This window comes from Apium graveolens, chromosome 6, assembly GCF_009905375.1.
Source record: "Apium graveolens cultivar Ventura chromosome 6, ASM990537v1, whole genome shotgun sequence".
Lineage (NCBI taxonomy): Eukaryota > Viridiplantae > Streptophyta > Magnoliopsida > Apiales > Apiaceae > Apium > Apium graveolens.
Window position 1 is genome coordinate 246,858,433 of NC_133652.1, and position 20,655 is coordinate 246,879,087.

Genomic DNA, 20,655 nt, shown 5'->3' on the forward strand with positions numbered 1-20,655 from the left:
TTTTTTCCAAGTAAATTAAAAATAGGAAGGAAAGAGTTGTTGGTGATTTGCCTTTTTGTATTTGAAATGTAGTACATTAATTAATAAGAAATGGGAGGTTTCTAGAAGATGGACATATAGATAGCTCCACACGTCTTTAATTAATCATTTATCATTAAAAGTCTTCTTATACAAGTCACTCTAAAAGTAGTTTTGAAGAGGTATCAAATTACTACATCTTGCTTTGGTAGGGCCATCTTCTAGAACAATGGCATCAACACTTATTTCCTTAATATATTATTTTCAACTTGAGTTATTTTTATACATTTTGTTAACCGGCTATTCAGACATTTGTGGGTTACACGAATATTACAAAAACCTGTCTTTAAAAAAATTGGCATTTTAAATTGCATGTTATCGGCTCCTACAAGAAACGAAAGTTGCATATGTTGGAACGTTTCTCCTTGAAGTAGCCCTACTGATGGAGTAACAATTTTGATCCATTTCTTCTTTGAAATTTCATTCTCTTATCCCTTTATTACTATATTTTAGGGCTTTAATTCGGGTAAGGCCGAATTTCGAGCACCGCGTAATTTAAGCAAAGGTTAATCAAGTCAAGCTAAGCCGACTCGTTTAACTAATCAAGACTAAATCTCTGCCGAACTTGACTTGTATAATTTCACGAGTCGAATTGAGCCGACTCATTCACGAGTCGAGTCGAGCCGACTCGTTATACAGTCGGGCAAGCCGGCTCGTTTAATTTTACACTAACTCGCGCCTAAACCTTCACCCGAACTCGGCTCGTTTAATTTCACAAGTCGAATCAAGCCTAAACCTTCACCCGAACTCGGCTCGTTTAATTTCACAAGTCGAATCAAGCCGGCTCGTTTAACCTCTACCGACAAGCGGAGTCGAGCATACTTCAACTTACAGCTCAATTGGTAATCTACATTTCTTCGTTCTCATGCACATTTCTTAGTTCTCATGTTCTGTACAAATACTTTGGCTTGGCCATACCTTAACAATCATTAAAATAGATCAAGATTAATCCAGTTGCTAAGACAACAAAAAAACTGCTTTCTTTCGAATCACGTTAGTTATATACTCACCATACAATATTATAGTACAAACCGTTTATGTGCAACTACAAATTTCGATAAACAGTCTCAAAACGGTCATCTGACAGCCTCTGGCGCAGAGTTGCAATACGGTGTGTTTAAGCAGACTAATTTAGTAAATGTAAGGCATATGCTGGCAAATCCAATACCCGTAAAAAACCCCATAGTGCTCTTTCGGCTATCTAACCGTGAAGCTCTACGAAACATGCTAATAAAACACGGAAACAAACCCCCACAGGCAAATACCATTAGATGATCCAGACCACCATAATTGTCGAGTCCTGCAAGTATTGCACCTATGGCAGATGATGGGCCAACAAATCCAATCAAAGCAGCAGCTGCAAGGGACCCATACCAGCTGTCAGTTGCCCCATATATGCAGCTAGCTACAGCAGCTCCCCGCGGAAGGCCATGAAGAGAAACAGGCAGGACCATGTGTCGACCAAGACCGTATGCCTTGGGCGCTGCAACCCCCAATGCAAGCCCCTCAGCCATAGCATGTAGGGCAATGGCTATACAGGATAACATCGACTGAAGAGTGAGGGTACTTATTGAAAATCCTGCTGCGGCCGACAAAGTATTTGCTGATGACTTTTTGTGACTTGTGAGTTTTAATGAACTGGAACATGAAACATGGGCAAATGCAGACCCAAGTACAAGTAGGGATACAAGAGGGAAAAATTCCATTTTTGTTGACAGAAGTAACTGCAAAGGTCTCCATGCACCAAGGACGATGGCAATGCCAGAAGCCAACCCGGTTAGAAGAGTGTGCTGAAGCCGGAAAGCAAGAGCAAAAGCAACCAGAAGATTTCCCCCAAGCAACGGACCAAGACCAAAAAGTAGTGAAACAAGGAATGCAGAAGTATCCTCTGGGCTGCAACGTTGAGATGTTGATTCAGTTTCACTAATTAAAATAACATAGCTTCTGACTCATTTAGAAACTGTGCAAGCCTCATATATTTGAATTTGCCATCATGTATATAGCCAAACTCACCAGCATGCAGACCTCTTTGTATAACATGATTCTAGATATGTTTGGACCTACATATAATTTGCACCAAACTGCCAACTAAAAAGAGAAAACGGTAAACCAAGTAGCCACTGAATCTTACTTGTAGTTTTGGCTGAAATTTTTGAATACAGCACCCAGAGCTTCCATGAAGGCTACTGAAATTGTAGCTGCTGATGCAACTTGCGATGGAGATGATTCCTAGAGCATCCAAATCAGTACAAAATGAAATATAAATATTATATAAACACATGAAAAAAGCTATTATAGTTCTTAATATCCAATACAGATGCTAAGAAGAAAATTCAGATACTTGTAAACTAATAAACTTTCTTTCCACTAATTTTACCATATACTAGGCTTGAAATCAGCCAAGTCATTTCAATCAGCCAGTCAGGTTCCCTTATCATGCTGCCTGTTCTTTCCAATGCTAGAGTTACAACTTACAACAAGAGTAGTCTATCTCTCAATAAGGCAACTAAAAATTAGATTTATTGCACTCTTTACAGCAACTAAAGAACCAGAACCTACAAGAACTTGACATAAAATAACATTTAGTTGCAAAAACTTAAGATCTCTTTCACAATAAAGCCAGTTAAACATCGGATTTATTTGTTTATTGATTGAAATGGATCTGCAGGGAGAAAAATAATGACACGGATTTTTTAATATGTTGTCAAATACGTGAATTATTAGCTATCTCAAACTGGTGCTGCTTACTTGCTTGTATGATATGGAATGGGTCACGTTGTATAGAACGAAAACAAAATTATATACATCTCTAATTTTGCCGACGACAAGTGCCTCTAATGTATAATCACATAGTTTTCCCAATTTATAACTAATAGCGTGGAGTAATTGAGAGCGATAGTCATATGAGGTATGTAGTGCAAGTATTAAAAAAACTGACCATTATATATTCAGAAGGCATCTATAAAGATGTGAAACAAATTTATTCTATAAAGAACTCCATGTCTTTTTACTACCTTTCTTCCTCGAACTTTACTTTCCTCAATCTATCTAATCTTCTTCTCATGTCTTTGTGGATGCCAAACAGTCTGTACAGATATAGTAACATAGCAAACTAATTGAGCTTCTACTTTTCGTATTTCAACTCTTCATCAACAAACCTCTGATAATTGTACAGGGTGGCTGTCTGACATGAACAGAAACACAACCCGTTTATCAAAAACCATCAACAGAATAAAAAACGTGAAAATGACATATACTGATTAGCCTGAATATGACCTGAAGTGACTTTTCTTTAGGTTCATATATTCAGATTTAACGAAATTGAACAATGTCTTAAATAACACGACATTGACACATTTACGAACATGACCGAAACCTGAAATTGCTCCCCTCTTAACCTTTCCGCGGCATTAATATCTCTAAACTTTGCTACTTCAACAGTCTAAAAATCCAAACACAGAACTTTTTCACCATTTATTCTTTCGGTCACTTTGATGGTTTTGTCCACCTTGCGACACTTAGGGGTGGCCATTTCACGTCATGGGTTGAGTTTCCTGAAAGAGGTTAAATTTTGGTTCAACCCAAACTTGACCCAAAGATTAAACGGGTGGCAATTGATCAATCTCAAAACTGTTTGACCCGCGGGTGACCCGACCTCATTTGGTAGCCTATATTTGGCACCACCCCTAAAATGACCCGAAATAATTAGTTACACTAGATACGACTTATTTGGCCTATAATTATACTTTCAAATCTAAAACAAAATCTGGAAATAAATTGCATTACAAAGCATTATAGCTCCTTGCAGGAAGTTATTTTCCTTGGTTAGGGCTTTAACAGGATTAAGAACGTCAGGAACATTTACTGAAATTCTTTTCTAAAAAGTCCCAATACATCCTCCATAAAATGTTGACCTTATCATGTCATCCGATCTATAAAATCTTGGAGTGATTTCCTTTTGGAGCAGAGACCACTCTTAGTATTGCTCAGTATCTCAGCTTATAAAAGACAGATATAGGGTGGTATTCGAAAAACTAAAAATTCAGCCCAAGTCATTAGGTTTTATGTTACAAGCACCTCATTTATTATTTGTAATTGTCTAGTATGATAAGGGATAGCTCTATATATATTTTTAATGAACTATAAACATTTAGATTACAACCCTAACTTTGAGAGAAACACTCCCAGTTTTAGGTCGAATCTCTTGATCTTCTATTTCTTCAGGTAAATTCTTTCTATCATAAATCTCTGATACTTTCTTCATCTTTATAGGCCTTACTGTTCCTCCTTTTACTTCCTATATATGCTGTAACTTTGGTATCTACATACCCAAGAATTCAGATGCAGCAAAACTCATATAAGGAACCAGAACTAATCAATTTGGATTACAATGGATGATAAGGGTTTTGAGCGACACTTATTGTCAGTTATATGTTTTGCTGCTTGTATACTTTTAAATTCCTTGCACATGGTTCTACGATATTTTTTGCGATAGGGAGAATCGAATTGGAAGACTCCACTTGGCTAAAAAATTAATAAAAAAAGGAGTCCTAAAACTGGATGAGAACTTGGAAAGGAGAAGGTAGGGGAAGAATTAAAAAATAAACAATTTCATCTCTAAATAATAAATATTAAATATCATGTTCGGTCCAGGAGCACGAGAAAAGGATCTGGAATCTCCTTTCAGGCTTTGACAAATGACAAGATGAATATGAAGACAGACTGCAGAGTAATAGTAACTATATCCCTGGTTAGTGGCTGCAGTTTCAAAAGAGGATGATTCTGATAGAGAAAGAGACCTGAGATTTAAAACACTTGAACAAGTTTGTACTGCTCACAAGAGGTCAATTCGGTGGAGGTGAAAAATATTTCCATAAAGAATGCTTCAAGTTTACTAGAGCATCCAATGCCAGATTAAATGATGGGCCTTCCATATCTAGCGGTGATTCAATGCCAGTGTACTTTGAAGATCTTTCTATGGTTACGTGATACTGTGGGTTGTTTGCACGGAAGTAGTTCTATTAAAGATGCTACTGATCAGAGAAACAATGAAAATCAGGTCACTGGGTTATCTAAATAGCTAAAGGAACCAAAGTATGATAAAAAATAAAAAACAAATCCATATGAACTATAAGAGAAATCTTAAAAAACAAATTGGGCAAGATTCTTCAAGTTAACAAGTGAACAAAAGATAAAAAAACGACTGCATTGTTCGTCATATTTCACAACTGATTGAGCTAACCCAAATTACTTCAACAAAGACTATTCAACTTATCAAAATTGAACATCAGTATCGTACTGATAAAATACAATTGGATAGTTGATTAAAAGAGAAATAAGATTCAGTATGTAACAGGAAAACAATATTTAGATTCGGACCTATGACGGGAGAATATGGAAATGGATTTAATTTGAAGAATGAAATATAAGAAAAGTTGAAACAAAAAAAAATAGACATACTAACTTAAGTTGCTGAGCAGCACAGGTAACCAAAATCTACTAAAAGGTGCGCAATAAATTATGAAAATAAGTTTATCTACCAGGCAAAGGAACAAATCGTGACTGTAGTTGCTGATTTCGCTGTTCTAAGTGTTATAAAAAGAAAATAACACTAGTCGTTCAAAAAAAGTAATTTCTTTTTAATAACCAGCTAATTTGCAATAATATCTAGTCATGCCACCATAATGAGACCTTAAGGTTTTCTTACAACTTTTACCTAGCATCAGATATAAATCATCAAGATAAATACATCTAAAGTAATGATACCTTAAATGCATCAGGAAGGACTTCTGCTATAACCATCCAGATCATACACCCAGCAGCAAATCCAGTACAAAATGGCAGGAACTTGTTAAATGTATCTGCAAATACAAATGAAGGCACTGCTACAATTGGCTGCATCAAGTTGAAAGAAAATGGAAACAGAGTAAAGCAGAGGTAAGGCAGGACTTTTTGCATTGTAGCAATTAGAGGACATCAGTTTTCATATGACTGTTTGTATATTCCACAAAGATCACGACCATCACTTAGTCGGACCTTTAAAAACCAAATATATAACATAATCAATCACCTATACTGATAGAACGTTATTTAAATCTATCTTTAAGTCTCAGAAGCCTTCCTCGTACTACGACTCTATGAGTCTATGACATTATTAATCAACCCATTCCATGCGTACCACATGGTACAGAGAAACACAAATCCCTTAAACACTCCGGGTCACCATTCGGTTTCATTTACATATAGATAATGCCTTTTTATGTTCTATAAACAAGGACTTGCATGCCATAGAGTCAGAATACCCATAACAAAAGCAAACAAACAGTATGATTTATTACCTGTGGCAACGAGGTAATTACACTCCATAGCATTGCATTTTGTGGAGAAACGCCCCTTGATGCAAGCACCATACTTACAGCTAAGCCCTCTGGTATATTGTGTACAGCAATAGCTAAAGTAATTAGCAGGCCTTGAGTTACACCTTTTGAACCAGCAAAGGAAACTCCAACACCAGAGCCTTCACCAAAAGAATGAAGCGTCATGATTCCAACAACAAGAATGACCTTAGCTGCATCAGCTCCTTTTATGTCCAACATACTTACTTCACCATACTGCTCAAGTACCTGAAAATGACAAGTTTACAACTTACAAGGTGCAAAATTAAAGTCAAGACCAAATCACATTATATTAAGATTTATATTCCTGTGAAGTTTTGTTAAGTATTATCAGCAATTGTTAATAAGTGTAGCTTCAGTTAGCTGCTTTATATAAGCACCAAATTTGCTTCAGTGTTTTATGTGAGGCTGAGCACAAGTCCTTCATTGCTAAAAAAACTACAGGCAGAAGAATCAAATGGTAATACCTATAGTTTGGAGTGATCTTACTTATACCAAACACAAGCTCCATGGACCACCAAAGGAGCTTTATTGTCGAACAGTCAAAATTAGACTGTGGAGTAGAACGCCATTAGAATATAATATAATATACAAAATGCTCCTACCTTAAATTTGATATTTTATCTTGAAGGGTGCCACTGTATATAATTAAATTCCAAGATGATGAGCACGCGTTATAATTAGCACAATGACGTCTTATAGAGGTATATGGTCTACTTGCCAGTCATTTACGACTTGCAAAAAAATGGTAACCTGAATGATGAAGAAAGCCAGAATGGAAGTGAGCATAAAGGAGTATTTTTATACATGTTTATTAACTAATTTAGAAACATTTCGTGTAAAGCGGAATTGTGTTTTTATCTATATGTTTTATTTTTTGTAGCTAGGGGTTTATGAATTAAGTAGGTTATTTATAATAAGCCCAACTCTTTGGGCCTTGGTGCATGAGGTTAGGTTTTTTTTTTATACAAGTCATGTACCCCACATAATAGTTTAGACCTGATAATTGGATATTTTGTTGAGTCTCTTCAGGGGTTGTGATCCATAGTTATTATCCCTTCTGCGGTTCGAAAAACCGTTTCATCCATGGCTGAATCATAAAAAATTAACTTTCCGTTGTTATATTGTTCTCTATTCACAATTTTATTACTTTTCCTCAAATTTATTACTTGTCCTGCATCATTGCAATTATACCACAAGTACAAGAGAAAAGAGACACATCTAAGTTCCAAGAGCTACATATATAGCTGGGACACATAAGAACACCAAGAATCTTATCGTTTGCATTTTATCTGTCTGAATAAATGAATATGTAGATATTATGACAGCAATAATAACAAAATAGTAGGTCACCTTATAAAACAAACGAAGAAAGTATCACATGAGCAATATATATACATATACAAAGATATGATTTTTGGACATAATCATTACCTTCTTACAAAGCCAGATGAAAACTGCACCCGCCAATATACCTGTGACAACCAAACTGCCACTATCACCATGGTCACGACCTTCCTGTATGAGGTCGAAGCTTGCTGCCAACATAACCCCAGCAGCCATTCCGTTACATATCCCTTCCCATTGAGAATCAAGCTCCACAAAGAAAAAAGGTATCGCACCCAAACCAGTGGCCGCAGCCATTGCTAGGGTAAACAAAGCAACCGTAGATACAGATACTCTACTACTCCCGCCCTTTAAATCACCAACTTCTTCAGTACGACTTTCAGAAACATAGGAACCCTGTAAGTCTGACCCATCAATAACACTTGTATTTTTTAGCGGTGCAGCTATTATCTTTTGGGGATTTTCACTCCCATATTCTTCTATGGCATTACAATAGAGTGGCGTTATGAAGATTAAAAACAACACAAAACTTTTACATGTTACACCCATTGTTGTCGATATGTACATCAGAAAATTTGCGATCTTTCCAAATCTGTAATCTCGGGTGATACTACAGATAAATATTACTTGTACAGCCAACCGACTTAAAAGGCATCTATGTACTTCAAGTCCAAATCTTCTCCCACAGCAATTTTCTTCCGAAGATTTAAACACTGATGCTAAATTTCGATGAAATACAGAATGTAGATTCACCCACTTAATTCCAGCATCCGAAAGCTAAAAGATCAGGAAATACCAAGCCTTCCCATTCATCAGCTGCATCAAAAATCCAAATTCGTATAAGCAATTGAGCCACCACTAACACTAAGCCACAATTCTTAAATATTCAATACTACATCACATACAATAGTATACATATACATTCTCTATCTGTGCATCATTAAACACTCACATTACATAAACAACAACGATAGAAGCCCATACAGAACTCGAAAAAAATACCCCCTTCTTATTCATCTTTACATATCGATATCGCGTTCGTTAATTAAATAAACACAAATATAATCAAGATAGTAACTTTATTCATTAAACTAAAACAAAATTCACCAACCCAGCTTAACAAGTCAAAAGGTCCAAGTAAAATGTCAAATTCGATAAAATCTAAGCAAGAACAAGATCAAACTCTGTCAATTACGTTACATACATACAAGCTTGTGTATTTATAACAAGATCAAATTAGGTTTTAAACATATGATAAATTCACAAAATCTTGATTTAAATAAAAAAGATAAAATCTTGAATAATTACCGCCGTGAAAATTTTGTGCCCCCGCCGCTGCCGCCAGTAAATGTCCAAACAGAGGCAGTCGGCTGCCGGGGGGATGATTGTAATAACGTCTGTTAACAGCAAAAGAGGGGAGCTTGTTTTGTTTTTGTCGTAACAATAGGGTACCGGTCAGAAGTTGTGTTCTAAAAATCCCCGATTAATCTCCGATTAATCCTTAAAAAATATTTGGCCGATTTATTTTTTGAAATCCGATTAATATTTATAAATTATTTTTGAATTATATATTTCATAATAAATAAGGTAAATATATTAAATAGTATTAAAATATTTAAATATATCCAATTTTTGTTTCGAGTAATCCCTCTGATTAATCCCCGATTTGCCGATTAATCCCTAATCGGTAGTTAAACCGATTAGTGCCGATTACCGATTTTTACAACCATGGTCACAAGACTCCCGGAAGGCATGCCCAAATGGCATGTCATTTATCAATTAAATATAATAAAATTTAATAAATAATTATTATACTAATATACAGTGAATTTGAATATAAAATTAAAGTTAGTTGACAGTAACAACCAAATACCATCATAATACTCATTTAAATTAGTAATTTTTTAGATATTAAAATATACTAGCTTTACAACCCGTGCGATGCACGGTTCTTCACTAATATTTTTATATTATTTAAAATTATAATAAAAAAATTTTGGATCATTACCTTATTAGTATATTTATAAATAATAATATAAATATTTGTTGTTGGCAGGATTCGAACCTGAATCTTGGGTAGTGTATAAATAATAATATAAATATTTGTTGTTCGTGGGGTTCGAACTTGAGAGTTTTAGTATTGTATAAATAATAATATAAATATTTGTCGTTGGCGGGGTTCGAACATGGGAGCTTGAGTAGTGTATATTTTTTTAGTATTGAATCGAACGATCCTTATCACTTAATTAAAAAGATCTGACGGTCATAAATGAGGATAACCAAACCAACCAAAAAAAGGCATACCAAATTATACCCCATTCCGGTTATTATAGTATAGTATAGATGTAAATATTTTAAAATTAGATTTGTTATTTCTGGATATTTCTAATATTAAAATAATTATTAAAAAATAAAAAAAAATTAGTAAAAAGACATGCCGAATCATGAAAATGCATGCCTGGCTAAATCACATCATGGCATGCCCATCTTGGCATGCCCGTACCGCTGTGACATGCACCCTACGTAACAAGGAAGAGTAGACTTTAATAATTCCTAATATTAATTCTACTCCCCCTATCTTTCATTATTTTAAACTACACACTCAATTTTACAATTTACTCACGTGCATATCCTTGTGTAGTTTTTATTTTGTTGTTTTTCTTTTTAATTTGTAAGAATATATCCTTTATATTTTTAATAAAAAATTCAAATTTTGGTGACTATTCATATTATCAAAGATAATAACAAATATTCTGCAAAAAAGAAGAAGATAATTTCAAATATTTACGATAAAGGGTAAAATATAACTCTAAATACACGATAATACAATAATTATTAAACCTAGCATGGCTCATTCAATAAGACTCAATTAATCAAATCTGATAATTAATATTACATTAGTTAGGCTGAAAAATACTAGAATATGGTAGGGTTAAAATCAAATAAAACGAAAGTTCTGGGCCCGGTGCTTATAACCCACAAATCATGAAATTATTTTTAAAATCGTAGATTATAAATTAACTAAAATATAAATCGGGAAGATAAGGCCAAAAATATTCAATTTCTTGAAAGTGTAATCTCAAAGCAATGTAATCCCAAAAGAAATTAAACTTTTATCTTCTATGCCAAGGATGCCTGTCGATGCCCGTATAAAGAGCCTGACCCCTTATTCTTAATAGTACATTTTAGCTTGATTATCTCCACATGATAGGAATCTTGTGAAGGCCAGAGTTAAGTTATGACACGCAAGTGTATCCACTAAAATTCTAATCTCTCAAAATCTAACATTAATTATACATTATAAATAAACCTTTTTTTATCCACAACATTTGGTATTGCCCACGGGAAGACAACATTACCATATCACGTTACTAAAGAAGCACTAGCAACAACCCGTCTGTTGCATCCACGTAAAATCCCACCAAACTCAACCCTCAAAATTGAAGGGGCTGAAATTTTAGGGATTTCAATCCCCACTACTCAAACACCGATTGGCTCTCATGGAGTTCCTAATCCCAAACTCATATATTGAATGCTTCTTTGACTACCCAAGCTTTTGGATTCGAGATGTTAACGATAATATTTCCAGGAACAGCAAATCACACCAATTGGATACCGTTGTACCCCGATGTTGGAGAAAGCAGGCTACGACCGCAAACATGGAATGACCCTCCATACAACAGAGGCTTGAGCCCTATTATTGAAGAACCTGATTATTCAAGTCCCTACACCGAGGATAATGAAAGATTAACCGACGAGGATTTCCATCATATGAGATGTTCAAAGGAAATACACACATAAATAAGAGATTCAATTCTAGCAATACGAAGTACACACATAACATATATCACACAAAAAATTCACGTCCAAACGTGTATTATTAATCAGAACAATTATCAATAATACATCAATACATAAAATCTCAATGATGTCCCAAACTGATACTTGAGCCAACCAATGCTTAAGTATCTCCCGCACGATATCTAAGATGACTACATCACTTAAGCATACATATCAAATATTATATGGCGATATATATATATATATATATATATATATATATATATATATTCTTCCAAAACTTAGCCAACAAGACATACCTAATCTGATTACAATATTAATTGTCAACCCATACAATTATTATCCAATCCGAATATGACAATTATTGTCTACCCATATAGTTATTATCCATTCCCATTATGATAATAATTTTCTATCACCAAGCCTATATTCCTATTGGATTTAAACCCAACAATCCTCCCTTTCAGCCAATACAATTTCACAACCAAATTAACGGTCACCTTCAAGCCATCAACGTTCGGTCGCCAATGCCTCCCCTCAAACAAGAATATATTCATCTCATTTCTCCTACTTTTGAGAATCACTAAAACCCGTATAGTGAACTCCAAACTACCATTCTTCATCATAACAGCATATTCATCCATAAAATCACGTACATCAATCACGAGTTCCTCTTTTAACTATTGAGTCACCTGATCTTTGCTTTCATAATCCTTCTACCTCTTGAAGAAGAACAACAACATCATCCAAAGAATTTCACATGGTTGATCAACTATCAAATCATTGAAACTATTACAATGATCCCTTTCATCTCGAGTCTGAACGAATTGATCCACGATACAAGCCAACTGTCATACGCCACGTACCTTTGCTTCTTCCCACGTTAGCAGGCTTCTTATCATGAAACAATCATCGCAATCAACCATACCAATTGAATCTCGAACGTTCCTCCAACCCAATTCATCACGAACCCAAACTCTGACTCTTGATACCACTTGTTAGGAGGAAACATACAAACATAAATATGAGATTCAATTCTACCAATACGAAGTACACACGCATTATATATCACCGGGAAAACCCATGTCCAAAATTATATTATTAATCTAAACAATTATCAACAACGTATCAATACATAACACCTCAATGGTGTCCCAAACTGATACTTGAGCCAACCAATGCTCAAGCATCTCCCGCACGATACCTAAGATGACTACATCTCTTAAACATATCTATCAAACATAATATGACTATGTATATATAGCCATCCAAAATCTAGCCAACAAGACAAATCTAATCCGATTACAATAATAATTGTCAACCCATACAATTATTATTCAATCCGATTATAACACTTATTGTCTACCCATACAATTATTATCAATTCTCGTTATGATAATAATTATCTATCTCCAAGCCCATATTACCTATTGGGTTTAAACCCAACAGGAGATGGCGTATGAGCAAGGAACCCGTTGGAGGAGGAGGCTCACATTTGCGAAGAACGGCAATATCGAATTCCCTCTACTTTTTTGTAATTGTGTGGAGGATTTATCAAATTATATTGGGAGAGGTCAAATTTGTGGTTGTCGAATTAGTTCAACAGCCTTGAGATTACTCACCTTCTCTTTGCAGACGATATCTTCTATTCTGTAAGACCACAAGAGATTAGGTTACACATATTAAATCCATTTTGAGTGACTTATGTTGAACTTGCGGACAAACTATAAACTTTCAAAAATATTGATCTTCTTCAGCTCGAATGTCAGGAGAGACAAACAAGAAGAGTTTTCGAGTATTCTGGTATTCCATAACAATATTTTCCGGAGTACTTGAGCCTTCTCTCTTTGGTTGGTCGCTAAAAAAAAGAGGTGTTTGGTTTCTTGAAAAAAAGTGAGTTAATGAATACAATCTTGGAGTGCAAAATAAATTTCTAGGGCAGGTAAAATAGTGCTTTCAAGGAATTTGGCGCAATCATTACCTTCATATTGGATGTCATGCTTCTTACTGCCTAAGACTCGTTGTCAAAAAATTAAAATATTGTTTAATAATTATTGCTGAAAGTCAAGGTCGAATCAAGGAAAATGGATAAACTAGCACTCTTGGAAAGTTATGAGCATGTCTAAACACAGAGGTGAACTAGGGTTTAGCAGCCTAAATGGCTTTAATATGAATATATCTCAACATCCCCTAGATATTGGTCTCTCGAGTGTTGAAAACTCGTTATTTTCCTGAGAGAAACATCTTAAGAGCTACTAAAGGACGAAGCTCGAGTTTTATATGGATGGGAATATGAAAAGCTAAAAAATCTTTTGGAAGTGGCTTTCGGTGGTTGTAGGTAATAGAATGGATATTGTAGCTACAAAAGGATCAACGGTTGCGAACTAAAAGTCATTTTAGATTTGATGATCTTCATGTTTGTGAGGGAAGGAACTAACATGTGGATGCTCTATTTTATCCAGTTACAACAATATAGGATGCTGGGAAAGTGCAACAGTTATTTTCAGTGGTGATACTGAAGCTATTTTGGCAATTAGAGTGCCTCAACAAATGGTTGACGATCAAATAGCTTGGTCCCGGTCAAATGATGGTCATTATAATGTTAAGTATGGATATAAGATGTAGCATGATCATAATATTGTAAGCTCTATAATTTCTCAGTCGAAGGGTTGACACAAGGCTTGACATTTGGAAATCCCTCATAAAATGAAAATTTTCTTATGGCGTTTCTGTCGTGACAATTTCCTAGTGAGAAATAAACTAAAATCCACGGGTGTGGCCTAAGTTACTCGGACTCGGATACGGGTGTGGATCCGTTTGTCGGTTGTTCATTTTCAAAAATTTAAGATCCTTGGATGTAGATCCGAATATCGACACGGGTGTGGGGATTCGTTCATCTTACAATTAGATTTCATAATTACTATCTACATTAAAATCTCAATAAATGAATATTCAATAAACAAAAAATCTCAATTCTTAAATAAAAATAGCTAAAAAAAACAATTCCATATATATATATATGAAAATATAATTTTTTATACATTTTATTCAAAAATAAAATATTTTGAAAAAAATTGTATTTTACTTTTTGTAAAATAAAATATGTATATCGATAAAAAAAATATGAAATGTAAAAATTGATCACCAATAAATGAAGTAAAAGCTGTTTATTGGACACAAACGAGAGTGTATAGTTGTATTACTACAGTTCTACATAGAATACAACCAATAATTACAATAATAAAAAGATTATCTTTACATCTTCCCACTTTCTCGTAAGTTGTTCCTAGCCGTCGTCTTATTTTCTTCTTTCAACCATATATACATCCAAATATATATATACATATCATCTTCATAAGGCTTCCTGGCCGGGAGTGAAGTGTCCGCTTTGATGGTTTTGAAAGGTCCGGGTAACTTAAGGTGTGATGTAACACCCCACTTAAACAAGTAGAGGATACACAAGCTAAACCTTATTTATTAATACAAGTAAAAACAAGCTAAACATAATTTATTAAGCTAACAAAAGTTCAAAAGATCCAAAATAAAATACTCTAACAAGATCCAAAATAATATGGAATAAAACATGTCCTTGACTTTATTTTCAACTAGATAAACAAGTTAAAATCTGGGCAGCACTCATCACACCCCCGCTTTACCCCCGACTACCTGTGGAAAGAAATAAATACGAGTGAGTCAAATGCCCAGTACGAATATATCATTAAAAGGTAAAGCAAAAGACTATATTTAATTTTAATAATTAGCCAAGAAGATGAGTAATATGACAGTAATTATTTAGTATCAAGGAACAAACTAATCCAAACAAAATCAAAGAAATGGCTGAGAACAAGTAAGGTGGGTACTAATAAGGGCATCGTATAAAACCTTTGCTCGCTAGTAAACACCAAGCAAAGCACAGTGTAAACAGTTCCTTCTCCGGTTATCCACAAGAAGGATAAAATGAAATGTATAAAATATTTCTCAAACAAACAAAATGATCATGATCTTAATCATGCCTCATACCCCAGAGACATGCTCGTATACTCATAGCATTTATACGAGTTAGTGCCGAGAGCACCAAAGACTGCAAAAACTTCATGTGCCTCGTCTGTGATTTACCCACGTAGATAAGTTTAAGAGCCCATAACAAATGGTTACAAAGTGTTGCCAATAATATTGAAAATAAAAGTTGCATGTGACAAATTAAGTATACTGATAGGCAACATAGATCAAAAGTGGTTAAGCAACAACATGGATCAAAGATGGCTGAGCAAAAATTAACAAGTGTACATATACACTTAACAAAATAAAATTTGATAAGATAAATATGATGGGACAATGAGTACAGGGGAAGAAAATATATTTTAAATGAAGAGAGAATGAAAGATACTCGTACCTGGAATGAGTCTAAAATATTAAATCACTACCTAGCTCCAAATCAATCTCCAAACCAATCTATAATATCAACACAAATATAACTTATAAACGCCAAACTCTAAAACCCACTAAAAAGTAAGCTAACAAAATTATAATATTTTATACAGCTACAACAACTATCTAGCATACTATCTCATGCTAGAGTAGTATAAACATATAACTAACAAATAATCTGAATAATATACAAGCTGGTTCACAAAATATAAAAGATATTTTATTAATTTATAAAAGTAATGTAGAAAACTTTAAATATATGACTTTATAAAAGTAGACAAACTTAAATTATACATTAATTTAACATATTAAATTGTAACGATAATTTAAGAAAATGATAAAAATAAATATAGCATTTATGTTCTCTGTTTAGCAACACATACTGACAAGATTTATCAAATCCACCTATGGCACATTAATACTACACACTACTTACAAAATTTAAATTATCATGGCCAAGCATTAGATACTATAATTAATAACATATTGGTTATAAAAAATAATGAGACTAAAGTTTCAAATATATTATGCATGGAAAAAATTTAATAATATAATATGATTAACAAATGTAAACAATTTATAATTTTAGATAAACAAACAACCAATTGTTAATTACTTAACTTAATTAACAAAATACTTTGACTACATATCTCCTGTAAAATAAAATACCATACATATCATTAGTCCCACAAATACATATTTTGTCAATTTTTAATAAATCTCAATAAACTAAATCTTGTGAAAATAGATTTTATTTTACAAATATTTTTACATATTAACAAACTAGCATAATATAACATGATAATATTTTGAATAACTCACACACATAATTAGTAAAAAATAATTAACAAAACTAGCCAGACACTAAGAATATTAAAATGTACCATATCATCCACTTAAAAAATGTAAAAAAAACCTGAGATTCATATAATTTCTTAAACCAACTTAATGACATAAAAATTAAAAACAAAAACAAGAGGGAACATGACTAATTAGATTATTACTAATTAAACATCTTGTAGCCAGTACAAATAACAATTAATTAATTAAATCAATTAAACATGCATTAAACAATAACCTAACACAATATATGAACACATAAACAAATAATATAATAATTTGATAAAACTTACCTGAATTTAGAGCCTGATATAAGTATGTAAAAAAATGTGTACAAATAGTTATAAACCTGAAAATAAAATGACTAATATTAGTATACAATATAAATAATAATCATCTTAAATTACATAATTAAATTTTAAATAAACCTCCTCAAGATGCACACTTCTTTGAAAGTTTTGGCCGATCTTAACCTAGCTATCTTTCTCCCCCTCTTAATCTTTAATAACCCAATATTTTAACAGTGACACTCCAGTTAGCTCTTCTCTGACCTTCTTGCACATGTAGATCCAAAGCTTTCTTTATTATGCACCAACTCTTCTATCTCATTCATAAGTTATATAATACAACTATATTTTCCATTTTGTTAGATGTCGCTCTAAGATGAGTTTTTTTTTGTGTGAAAGCACTAACATGGTGACTTATTTATAAGTAGCTCAACAAACTATGAAACTTTTATCACCTGGTTTGACTCATATTCAAATTTTAAACAACTAAAAGATAGCTTACAAAATTCAAATTTTTAACAGCCAATTATCTACATAAAACATTATCCAAAATTTTGAATTCTAAAATTAATTAATAAAATATTTACTAAATTATTGCACCAATAATGTACCAAATAATATATGGGGTATTATATTCTTCCCTCCTTAAAATAATTTCGTCCTCGAAATTCTCCTGAAGTACCTGATTCAAAGAGGTACGGATATCTTGAGCGAACTGAATCCTCGGTTTCCCAAGTAGCTTCCCGAACATCATGATTTTTCCATAAAACTTTAACAAAAGGGATCGTGTTCTTGCGCAACACTCTCTCCTCCCTCGCCAATATAGCTTCAGCTTCTTCTTCACAAGACAAATCTTCACGAAATGCATCTAAGGGATACTGAACAACATGATTAGGATGGTATACATACTTTCTCAGAACCGATGCATGAAACACATTGTGCACTCGTGACAATTGTGGCGGTAAAGCAACTTCATATGCCACAGCTCCAACCCTCTCAAGAATCTCAAAAGGTCCTATATACCTCAGACTTAGCTTACCCTTCTGACCGAATCGCTGAATGCCTCTCTGAGGAGATACCTTAAGGAAGACCTTGTCTCCTGCTTTAAATTCATATTCTCGCCTACCCTTATCAGCATAACTCTTCTACCTAGATCGAGCTTGTTCAAGTCTTTCTCGAGCAACTGTTACCTTATCTGTAGTGACTTGTACTAGATCGGGACCTTCTAAAATCTTCTCTCCTACTTCATTCCAACAAATAGGTGTTCTACACTTGCGCCCATATAGTGCCTCAAAAGGAGCCATACCAATGCTGCTCTGCCAACTGTTATTATAAGCAAATTCAACTAAAGGCAAATAGTCATCCCAATTTCCATACCACTCTAATGCACATGCTCGCAACATGTCCTCCAAGGTTTGAATTGTCCTCTCTGACTACCCATCCAACTGTGGATGAAAAGCTGTGCTATAGTTCAGCTTGGTGTCCCATGCCTTTTGAAATCCTTTCCAAAATCTTGAAGTGAATCTGGGATCTCTGTCTGACACGATCGAAACTGGAATCCCATGTAGTCATACAATCTCATTCCTGTATAATAGCGCTAAACTCTCCAAGTTCATGTTCTCACGAATTGCCAAAAAGTGAGCAGATTTAGTGAGTCTGTCTACAATCACCCATATCGCATCATGTTTCCTAAAAGTCTTAGGAAGTCCTATGACAAAATCCATGCAAATATTCTCCCACTTCCAAGTAGGTAACTCCAATGGTTGTAATAAGCCACTTGGCCTCTGGTGCTCAATCTTCACCTGTTGACAAGTCAAACACTTCGAAACAAAATCGAAAATATCTCGTTTCATGCCACTCCACCAAAAGTGTTCCTTTAAATCTCGATACATCTTTGTCTCACCTGGATGAATAGAAAATGGTGATCTATGAGCCTCTTCCATCAATTCCTCCCTGAGTTCCTTGTTAGCAGACACACATAGACGATTATACATCCATAGAATGCCATGATCATCAAAATGAAATCCTGGTTGCTTTTCAGGATCAATATTCTGGACAAAAGACCACAATTCTCCATCTCCATCTTGAGCTGCCTGAATCCTAGCGATAAGCCTAGGCTCGACATGCAAACTTGCTACCATACCAACGGTATTCTGATGATAAAACTCCAAACCAAATTTCTCAATCTCACATTGAAGAGGAGGTTGTTGTGTCACCAACGCGGCCAAATTCCCAAAATCCTTCCTGCTTAAAGCATCTGCAACCTTATTAGCCTTTCCGGGATGATACTGAATGCTCACATCATAGTCTTTCAATAATTCAATCCATCATCTTTGCCTCATATTAAGCTCCTTCTGCGTGAATATGTACTTCAAACTCTTGTGGTCAGTAAAGATCTCACACTTATCACCATACAAATAGTGTCTCCATATCTTCAAAGCAAAAATGACGGGTGCAAGCTCTAAGTCATGTGTCGTATAATTCACCTCGTGAGGCTTTAATTGTCTTGAAGCGTAGGCAATCACATTTCCATGTTTCATCAATACACAACCAAGTCCCTTCTTCGAAGCATGCTATAAATCACATAGCCTCCCAATCCTGATGGTAGTGTCAATACTGGTGATGTCACAAGTCTCTTCTTCAATTCTTGAAAACTAGTCTCACACTCATCGGTCCATATGAACTTGTTGCTTTTTCGAGTCAACTGTGTCAATGGCATCACAATTATTGAAAAGCCTTCTACAAATCGGCGATAATAGCCCGCGAGTCCCAAGAAACTCCTCACTTCCGTCGCAGTGCTAGGTCTTGGCCAATTGGTAATAGCCTCAATCTTGGCTGGATCCACCTTGATTCCATCTGCTGATACAATATGTCCCAAAAATGCAACTTGATCAAGCCAAAATTCACACTTCTTGTATTTTGCATACGATTTGTTATTCCGTAGTGTTTCTAACACAACTCGAAGATGCTCTTCATATTCCTCCCTTGACTTTGAATACACCAATATATCATCAATAAACACAATCACAAACTTGTCCAGAAAATCCTTAAATACCCTGTTCATTAGGTCCATAAAAACTGCAGGTGCATTTGTCAATCCAAAAGACATAACAAGAAACTCGTAGTGTCCGTAACGAGTCCTGAATGCTTGTTAGATATATTTGATAATGTCATGGCTAATATGTTTTATGTTTAGATTTCAGATCTTATTTGAACAGAACAAATCAGTACTTAACTGATCAGTACTTATACTGGACGTCAGAACTTAAGGGATATCAGTACTTATGTCATCAGGAGATAGATATCAGAACTTAAGTGCTGAAGGACGATCAGATAAGGACAGTAGCTGATTAAAGTTAAGAAGATCAAGATAAACATAAGAAGAGATATGCATGAAGAAGGAATTCCGTGAAGAATGGAATACTTGGAATAGAAGATATCTGATTGATATATATTAGGAAGCATAATTATATTCCATA

The 20,655-nt window shown here is 34.4% G+C and overlaps 1 protein-coding gene across 1 annotated transcript; it reads right to left on the reverse strand.

Annotated features, from left to right (window-relative positions):
- Positions 1–1,036: 1,036 nt before the first annotated feature.
- LOC141667017 (putative zinc transporter At3g08650) lies at positions 1,037–9,274 on the reverse strand. Its single transcript, XM_074473307.1, has 6 exons — positions 9,129–9,274; positions 7,908–8,636; positions 6,417–6,701; positions 5,845–5,973; positions 2,210–2,307; positions 1,037–1,971 (listed from the first exon to the last, which is right to left on the reverse strand). The coding sequence occupies exons 2-6, from the start codon at positions 8,385–8,387 to the stop codon at positions 1,155–1,157; spliced, it is 1,809 nt and encodes a 602-aa protein (XP_074329408.1). The 5' UTR covers positions 8,388–8,636; positions 9,129–9,274; the 3' UTR covers positions 1,037–1,154.
- Positions 9,275–20,655: the final 11,381 nt, after the last annotated feature.

Coding starts and splice junctions, on each gene's coding strand:
- LOC141667017 (XM_074473307.1), bottom strand. CDS start 8,387: ATGTACATATCGACAACAATGGGTGTAACATGTAAAAGTTTTGTGTTG. Junction 6,702..7,907: donor TCATCTGGCTTTGTAAGAAG/GTAATGATTATG, acceptor TGTCATTTTCAG/GTACTTGAGCAGTATGGTGA. Junction 2,308..5,844: donor TCCTTCCTGATGCATTTAAG/GTATCATTACTT, acceptor TGGATGCTCTAG/GAATCATCTCCATCGCAAGT.